Source organism: Austrofundulus limnaeus, unplaced genomic scaffold (assembly GCF_001266775.1).
Source record: "Austrofundulus limnaeus strain Quisiro unplaced genomic scaffold, Austrofundulus_limnaeus-1.0 Scaffold145, whole genome shotgun sequence".
NCBI classification, from domain to species: Eukaryota; Metazoa; Chordata; class Actinopteri; order Cyprinodontiformes; family Rivulidae; genus Austrofundulus; species Austrofundulus limnaeus.
In genome coordinates, this window is record NW_013952547.1 from 700,163 (window position 1) to 709,979 (window position 9,817).

At 36.4% G+C, this 9,817-nt stretch overlaps 2 protein-coding genes across 2 annotated transcripts in view; one reads left to right on the forward strand and one right to left on the reverse strand.

Moving 5' to 3' along the window:
• The window catches only part of cnih2 (cornichon family AMPA receptor auxiliary protein 2), a 33,606-nt gene extending 26,134 nt beyond the window's left edge, over positions 1-7,472 (forward strand). The window contains exon 7 of the transcript XR_001310860.1: positions 6,061-7,472. The gene's annotated coding sequence lies outside the window, so the exon portion shown is untranslated. The remainder of the gene's footprint in view (positions 1-6,060) is intronic.
• tm7sf2 (transmembrane 7 superfamily member 2) overlaps positions 1,597-9,817 on the reverse strand; it is a 13,350-nt gene continuing 5,129 nt past the window's right edge. The window contains exons 7-11 of the mRNA XM_014016447.1: positions 9,272-9,391; positions 8,987-9,155; positions 8,826-8,906; positions 8,549-8,671; positions 1,597-3,023 (exon numbers count right to left, since the gene is read on the reverse strand). Coding sequence (XP_013871901.1) covers positions 2,863-3,023; positions 8,549-8,671; positions 8,826-8,906; positions 8,987-9,155; positions 9,272-9,391 — 654 coding nt within the window. The 3' untranslated portion in view covers positions 1,597-2,862. The remainder of the gene's footprint in view (positions 3,024-8,548; positions 8,672-8,825; positions 8,907-8,986; positions 9,156-9,271; positions 9,392-9,817) is intronic.

Consider the following 9,817-nt stretch of genomic DNA (forward strand, 5'->3'; position numbering starts at 1 on the left):
AGAGAGAGAGAGAGAGAGAGAGAGAGAGAGAGAGAGAGAGAGAGAGAGACTTTAGTTCTTTTTTTCTACCTTAGAAAATATAACTAATTGCATTCCTGATGATAGGCTGATGAAACTAATGATGATGGTGGTTTATTAAAAATCCAAAATATTTTAATATGTAGAACAAGTAGTGGAGTAGAAGTTAACAATCTCATTGCAAGTGTTCAGTATGAATCTTAGATAGGGCTGCTTTATATAAGACAATATTTAGTCTAAATGGATGTGTGGGGATCAGTCTCAGCTATGACAAAAACAAATTTCAGCTTAATATCTGTAAAATTTATAGTGTTACAGGAATTGTAATTGTTGCTAAGATCACTTTAGTGTGACATCCATGTTTAATTGGGTTGAGTCCAAAATGTAATTGATTGTAAATGTCAACTCAATAATAAATTTCTAAGACTTTCATTAAAATCCAATGATTGATTCCTGGGATATTTTGCTAACAGAGAAACAGGGTTGACTTAACCACTTAATGCCAAAATTTTGAGCAAATCTKTTTCACAACATGAAGCCCTCAGAGTATCCGATGAGGACAAGTCTCAGCTATCARCTCACCCAATCTTWACTGAATATCTGCAAAACTGACAAACTTAGAACTGTTTTTGTGTCCGCTAAGGTCGATTAACTGTGGCGGCCATCTTGAWTTGTAACGACTCCAAAAGTGAAWTAGTTGTAGWTGTCTACCTAAAGATTACTGTCTCAAAGTTTCACTGAAATCCATCTAGTGCTTCATGAGATARTTTGCTAACAGACACACAAAAAACACTATCACCTTTTTGCCCTGTTGGTGGTTGATATAAGAGAAATTAGCTAAATACAAGCACACGGACATGTAAAAAGCTACGAAACATAGACATCCTGTAGACAGTCCTCCCATTATATAAGCACATTCCTAATTATTACTTGTCGTATGAAAAACGAGAAAATAGCATGTGTAGGCGAGGCCAGAGGCTAACTGTGCTGCAAAAAAAAGGCTTAAGAGGTGAAAAATGAAAAGTGCATCAGCTCTGTTGTCTGCTCGCACACGTCCAGCTCCGCATGAGAGACGCATAATTTAGAGAAAATGTGAGGTGAATTTTAATGGAAAACGGGGCAAACATTTCAAAAATAARGCTGCTTCGCCTGTTTACAGACGAGGGCTTTCAGTCTGTGTGAAGAACAAAACAAAAGGTCACAAACAAACCGAAGCATAAGAGCAGAAGAGGAACAGTGCTGCAGGTCGAACTGAGGCCGTTGTGGAAGGAAACACGTTTTTTACCTGCTGATTGTCCTAAAGTGCCGAACATTTTGTTCTCAGGAGTAATTTAGAGCCGAGTAGATTCAAAGCAAAAYCCTGACAGAAAATCCAGCAGGATTTGGATCCATTTAATCAAGATGGTGATAAAAAAAGTTATTAAAACTTGACAAGGCTATCAGGTGCCAGCTGTACAGGATGTGCCAGTGGTAGTTAATAACTTACACCTGTGTCAGTCTATCAGCTACAATAATTTWAAAAAGAAAGCTGCAGAGTTTAAAAAGGTCTAAAATAAACACAAATTAAGCTGTTAAAAATGCCTTTACTGTTTTGCTTTTATTGTAAATGTTTTTAATAAACAATACACTTCACCAAAAAATAATGTAATACAAATGCTATGGCAGAGGTAGTAATTAAAACAACAACACACTGATAATTACAGATTTGTTCAACTTTTCAGAGCAGATATTGAAAAAAAATAGGGCTGCCCTCGTCTACACAACTTCAGATATTTTTAAAAACAGCGATTTCTTGTCCACACACCCAGGTTCTGAAGAGAGAAACTGATTTTTAAAAGTTTTGTTTTCGGTCTATCCATGGGGATTTGATATACYAAGCGCTGAGCATTATAGAAAGAGAAATGTAGTTTTCCTAAAATTATTTTTTATTAGATAAAACACTTTCATAAACACGGCACCATTTCTAGAAATATCTTCAGCCACAAGGAAATGAGCTAAACTATTGTAGTACCTATGCCAGTCCTGTATGGGGCACTGTAATGCTGCCTTGAAAATACACCTAAAACAGGAAACAAGGCATGGAGCAWWTGCATGCTGGGTGCTAAATGTAAACACAACTAATGTTGCSAACCCACCAGTAAGGAAAGTAGCTRTTAAAAGTCGTAAAAGTCAAAAAATGACATCATCATCAGCGTAATTCAGTTGCCTTCTGGACATGCYGGGGRCAACATGTCCTGCTGACTGCAGCTGAGAGGGTCTGCTTCACGAGGACTGGGATGCTAGTTAGTGCTTTGGGATGTTAGAAGGGTCAAAAGCACATACTGCTCACTAAATAACAGGTTAGTTTTGACTAAAAACACAAGGGTGGTGTTTTATGACGGTATCACTTTGGAACCTGTTCTTGATTTAACATTTTGGGGCTCCTAAAATCTGCTTTATAGAGAACGCAAGGCTAAAACTGTATAAAATTTTGGCATAGCCACAAAAAKCATTCTTGTGTTGACAAACTATAACCCTAAATGGTTTTGAGATATTTTTTTCTGCGCTAAGCACATTTTTATTTTTTCATGTTGTTTATGTGGGTATATCGCCACCTAGTGGTGTAGCATGAGTATTTCATCATTTTCGTTGGACCTGTGTGGACAAAAACAAGCAAAAAAATAGACTAAAATATATAATTTTTAAAAGTTTCTAAAGCAGTGTAGACAGGACCATAATCTCACTGTGCAGATATGAGTAGCAGACCTTTGGTCAARATACCGACAAGTTGGATTTACATTTTAAATAAACGTAAATTGAGAAAAGGGTGTGTGTCAATTTTYTTTCTCCTGAGTGTTGTCATTTTCAGTAAATATATGGGAAGATCCTGTAGGGGACGCGACGACAGTAGGTGTCCCAGGCCAGTCCATATTTGGCCCGACACTGTCTCTCATCCCGAGCRTCTCGGTGAATCAGCAAGATGGTGAAGTAAATGACGTAGAAGTAGGGCAAAATATGTGAAAATCCTACAAAAAAAGAACAGATTTTAAGGAGCATAAATGACCCAAAATAATAAAGTCCACAGCAGACTATAATATGTATGATATGCTTATGATTAATCCCTGATGAACCGCACCCTGTTTTATGATTGACACAAGTGTGCATAATGTGAACTTGCAGCAAACAAGCTGTAATCAAGTGTTGCACCCTCCTCTGCACAGAGCTGAACATTTTCTCCTCCATCTGTATTGTGGAAAAGCTTTGCAGTGAATAGATGTTTGATTAAGCRCCTAAAGTTCAGTGTTGATTKATCTCGACGGTCATTTTGTCGAGACTGAACTTACAGCTTTTGTTTCTGTGTCGTTGTTTCATTGATTTTTTTTTTTCATCTGTCTATAACATGCTGTCATGGATTTCTTTTTCTAWGTACATAATTATACAGTTAGTGATTTTTTTCTTTCTTTTAGCAGCCARGATTAAGACAGAAACTACATTAAACCTCTCAGTTACAAAGGCAGCTACACCAYTGAGTCACTTTCAGCTGAATATCAATGAGAGGTAAAAGAGTCAACTGTAACAATAGTCTGACAGCCACTGTTTTAGGGGCTGATTGAGGAAACACAAGGCWGTTTACAGAAGGAACAAACTGTCCTGTTAATTATAAGGCAAAATGTAAACTTTTATTTTTTACCTCACAATTTAAAATCAACCATAATTAACTAATTAAAAACTGAATTATGAAACTGTTGGGCTAAATGAATTAGAAATAACGATAATTGTAATGAAATATTCTTAAAATTGTTGAAGTGCTTCACAAGAAAAAGGGATTCAAGTTTGTTATACGCTCACTACAACAACAAATGTTTTAAAAAATATCAGACACTGCCAAAGGCTTTCACTTAAAGGAAAGTTTTAAGTTTGGTTTAATGCAGATACATACGGAACCCATGCAGTGACATTGGATTTTAATAATATTAATATGTGGCCACAAAATCATTTTGAGCATCCATGTTCCTGAGAGAGAAACAAACCTTACTGGAGTCAGATTATATATGAATACTTTATTTTAGTGTTGAACTATTCAAAGGTACCAAACAATTATTATTATTACTATTAATATTTATTTATTTTTTGTGTATGTTTAATTCAAATAGTATATACCGGTAGTAATAGTGCATGGTTCAATCTAAGTGTTCATTTTTCATAGTATAGTATTTAAGAGATGACATTGAACGGACTAAATGTGTGACTGGAAACTTGTTGTTTTTACTGTGTACCTGAATGTGACATAACTCTGACTCCTTCTGCAGCAAAAGCAGAGAGGAGCCTGTTTTGAGTGTTGGGCTTCAAAAAAAAAAAAAAGAAAAGAAAAAGAAAAACGACAGTAAAGCTTTTTGGAAAAATATAACTCCAGTCGTGACCATTGTCTTATAGCTGCAACATATAATACTTCGATTTATTTTATGCCTAACCACAAGTGACTGAAGTGTGTCATTTATCCCTACATTAAAATGAAAGTAAATTTATTCTAATTTATTTTTGTGAACAATCAACATTTTCTGCATGAGACTGCACTAACTATCTTATGGCCACACATTATTATCTCATGGTCACTAGGGGTAGGCGATAGTGGGAATTTTGGTATAGATCCCCTATCAAGTAAATACAGAGCAATTTTCTCAGATACTTTTTACTTCTACAAAATGTTCAATGAATAATTTTTTTGATTTTGTTTTTAGTTAGTCGAATATGATAAAGTACAAGAGAAAGATTTTAGGGAAAGAAAAATGTTTTCTATTAACTAACTCCAGCAATAAAAAACAATGTAACACAAATACAAATATAACAATTTCAACGACTCAACAAATAATAACTTCCATTGTATGCAGGCATGACAAAGAAGGATTTCGGTCAATGACCCCAACTCCATATGATTTGGAGATTCTCCATTACTGACACATTTGTGACAAATAAAGTCAGTGTAAACAAAAGTACTAATTGATCAGACATCATCTTGGTATTGATCGATTGAATGATACGCTCACGCGCTAATAATTTTTTTCAGCTTAGCTGCCGGTCAGTTTAACTTAAAAAAACATTTTTAATGGAGAAGGTAGAGCTGTTTGTTCCAAACTGACCTGGGAACAGTAAGCAGGGTGCCGTTTCTGAATCTCAGCGGTCCAGACCGACAACATACAATAAGTCTGTTTTTGTATAAAAGGCCAAGGTCGTTAAAGGCTTTCTGAGGTGAGAAGAAAGCTTTTAAAAAACAATAGAAGACCCGAGAGCTATGGCGGAGTGGGAAATAGTTTTTAGTCATGAATAAGTGTCTGGCTGCAGAACATTGAACCAAATGGAGGTGATAACAGGGTACTGACTAACTCTGAATGAAGTGCATTACAGCAGTCGAGGCAAGAACAAGGAAAAAAAACTTTTTTTAAGAAGATAATGGATGGATGGTATTTTGTAAATGACATGGTTGACTGTTAAAAGAGACTGAACTAAAACATTATTGTTGGTTTAAAATGTTTTGGAGGAAAATTTGCCATTMAGATTCATTGATTATCATTAAGCGGTGGATAGAAGAATCACTCTGTATCACTTTGTATATTTATATTAAAAAAAACTGTCCTAAAAACGATTTCAGTTGGTAATGAACAATTACAAACTGGAAACAATTTGGAATAACTTGAGCAAAGTTTTGAAGTAACAGAGTAGTTCATTTTTTGATTAAACTTAAATCAAACAGAGTCCATGTTTGTTTAAAACAAGATGCTCAAAAGAAACTTTTGTATTAAGGCTCAATTAGTTAAATGTCAACTGAGATGTGAAACAACATCAGACTGAAGCAGGAGACTGGACAAACTGAAGTAAAGGAGAAAATGCAACATTTTCAAGAAAACAAAAGGGTAACATTAAACTTTGTAGCTTAAGTGGCTGTATTGATCTTTATGCTAGACGTAATCAATACATGAAACCGACTTTACAGGCTGCGACAGTATATTCACCTGAATGCTTTAAATGAACAAACTCAAAACAAACAGTAATGTGTCAATATTTCAGTGGACTCTGGCCGGGGCTGGACGACAAATTGCAGTTTGATGTTCAAACACTGATCACAGGAACACGGAGGAATCTGAATGTCATCCATCAACAGAAGAGACGGGCTGAAGTTTACATGACAGGGTTTGACCTACATGAGAGGATCCAGATCACAAGAGGCTTCGTGTGTGAACAGACTGACAAACCTTTCTGCTCCATTTCATCTGGAAAATCAGGCCTAGRATTCCTRGAAGTAATGCAAATCTACCCCTGCCACTGTTCATGACAGAGTTTTAAGCTGGAGGTGATGATGAGAAGTCCACATAGAGGTTTTGGTCAAACTTCGTAATGTCAAGAAAAAAAGTAGAATGCAGAGCTGCATCCCTATCAAATATGGAAAAGGCGTTTTATGGACTGAACTGTTGAGAATATTGTTCGAGAAGGTATGTAGGATGTACAGTATAAAAGCACCAGAAAGTTGTCTTAAGTTGGGTTTTTTGGATTATAATGAATTTTCTAACAACATGCAACACTGTTCAGATGTCAACCAATGCTTCAATAAAGACCCTTGCTATCTTGAGCTTTTGTTGGGTCCTATGAAATCTGTTTCTTAGGGCTTTTCCAAAATCAAAAATTTTCAATTATTTTTTTTTTGTTTTTGAATTCCACATTTTCATTCTAACCTACATAAAAAGTGTATAGTTATAAAGTGATTGAAAAAGAATTTAACAAATTAATAAGCATAATAATCACTGAATTCAAACTTGCATGAGTTACTATTCTAATACTATTACTTTCACAAAAATAAATTGCTGTGGTTCAACAGAACATTAAATGCTTTTTCAAGGTATTTAAAGTATTTACCCTGTGAAAAACCCTGTGTATGTGTAAAACAGAATCTCACATATCTCAAGTTAAAAATTTCTCCTTTTATAAAACAGAAGTGGAGCAACATCAAACAACCTGTGGGAAAGATAAAACCTACAATCATCTTTTTCATGATAAACATTTCTATCATGAATCGAACATGTGGGGGCAGGTGAGCACAGCTGCAACACAACGTTTCCACGCTAACAGAGGATTGAAACGGTTCTGTTCTTTATTATTAATGCCTCTGCAGGTTTAGACCCCTAATTATCAGACTCCTACTGTCACTGCTGCACTGTTTGTTCCATAGTGCAAACATGTCAGCCATTATTAGAACACAAAGAAGGGATCCACAAGCAAAAGTGTACACATCTTATCAATTTTAAGACAATATTGTTATAGATTGTTCAAGCTTAAGCTGTTGTTTGTTTGAAGTTGTTTTTTTATAGGGGACATATATAATAAGATGTTATTCTTCTTTTTGCACTCTTTTCATTCAGTAATTGATTTACTTAGTTTGTTAATGGATATTTTGTATTTATGAATGAAATAAAATAAATAAAAAAGACATGAATCATATCATCTAATTCTTGCCAATACACAACCCTAGTGTGTATAAGATATTTAATACACAGAGTGAGTCAAAATACCCAGGACAGCCTTTTATTTCAGAAACCAATGGGAAAATGAAATATCTGAATACCCCAACAAGTAATGGGTGAGGGGAGTCTATCTTTAGGCTATGTCCAGAACATGGCCGCCATCTTGAAAGCAACCGTATTGGATCAAAGTCAAAATTTTCCAACGAGAAGAGGGTCATGTAGCATTTCAAAGTAGGCCAGAATTGTCTCAGAGATCAATTGCTGCAATCAGATGTGCAATATCTCTTGTAGTTCAGAAGTTAGCAACACAGGAAGTTACAACAACAACTGGGAACTTTGCCTGTTCTTTGATGTGCTTAGTGCGCTGTCCATGGTGCTGAACACAGACACACTGGGTATCTGGTCATCTTGTAAAATTAAAGCTGCACCATCAAGTAGTTAATATTGATAAAATTGTTGAAATGAATGTTTTTGTCAATATAAGTTTACTTTACCACTTTTGCTCAAATATCATCTGACAACTGCTTAAATTTAAGGCCAATCAGAAAAAAAAGTTTTATGTACCACTGAAAAAGACACACGATAAAAGGATGTTCAGAAAATAATATTTGCTAAAATAAACTAATTTAATTCATAAAGGTTTTACATGTTAGCAGATAAACATAAATATAAACACACATCCATAACGTTTCTGATGCAAAATTCATAACAGCTTCCTGAGTAACTGTACTTCATTTTATAAAAGCCTACCACCAGAGTGGCACAGTGAGGAGCACACTCTGCATTGGACAACTGCCTGCAGTTCTAGACTTGAGGTTAAGTTCGGCTTCAGATGCAGATCAAAGTAAACTTTGAGGTTACCTTAAACAAGCAGTATCAGATCTAAAAATAAACCTGCTTTGATGTGGTTTAGCTCCTATTTGGCATTAATCCTGCACGATGTCATCCACATCAGAATAAAGAGCCTTTGTGACTGAACTGCATGAGTGAGGCTTGATTGTAAAAAATGAGCCAGGTGGGGAGCTTTTAAACTGACTTACCACATGGCAGGGACCACGCCAGCGCCATAAGGAGGTCACCGAGGTAATTGGGATGACGAACGAGACCCCACCAGCCTGAGACGAGCAGCCGTTTCCCCGTCGCTGTGGCAATGGTCTCCAGGCCTGAAAGGAGCCGTGGGGGAGAATTCAGATGATTTTGGGCAAAACATGAACAGATTAACTCCATGTCAGCTTTTTTAATCTGATAAAGAAACAGAACGAGCTGAGAGGCTTTCTAAGGAATAAGAACTAGTTTTATTTGATGAAAACAAAAGACCTGCAACACTCGGATGAGTCGGCTCTCGTCTGAACTGGTTCTTCTGTGAGTTGGACTTCCTGAAAATGTAATACCCAACACCTGAAGGCAAACACAAACACATCCATCATTAAAGTGCATCTTAAAACAACACTGTTTATTCTAATGAATAAATCATTCACCGTTCAGAGCTACTATGGCCGCAGCCTTGAACAGACTCAGGATCTGTGGGTGCTTCACCAGGAAGGCAGCCTGCAGGCTGTACGTGAAGGGGACCCAAGCCAGGTCACCGAAAACCAGCATGAAACCGAAACCATCATGGACAATATCCATTGTTGTCAGAACAGCCTCCTGGTAAACAAACAGTGAGGAAACACTGAAATATTAGGGAGTATTAGAACAAGGCTGGAAGTGCCTCCAGTTTACTTGAATCAGGTCAGAAATCAAACTGTTGCTGCTCCGCTCACCTCGTTCCACAGAGCATCGGCTACATAAAGCAGCTGGAAGCAGTTGACCAGGATCATAGCGAGGGAGGGGGATCCTCGAAGCTCCACCTCCTCCATCAGCATCCCGAGGTTTATGACCACCTGAGGGGACATGAATAATAACGACCCGCTCCTCCTGACAGACAAACTCATTTGATGAGCGCACATTTCATCTCTACTTAAAGTCCCTAAACATTAAAGTACCCCATCAGTCTATAGACAATAATATTTAAATCATTATTATTATTATTTAATTCGGTTTTTAGTTTCAATTTAAGACTTTAATACCAGCAATTGTACAACACTGTAAGTAGTTTTAACATCTAACAGGAAGTGAAAAAATCCCACACACTGTCTGGAGCCAGCTGGTGGAAGTTTTTTCTCTGCTCTCCTACGCATGTTGCTTTAAAACATTCACATGTGCAAAAGGTTCACTCTTCATACTGTAAATACAGAGGGGAGAGAACGCAGCATATTCCATCAGTCTGACTTACATCTGAATGCTATATATATATATATATATATATA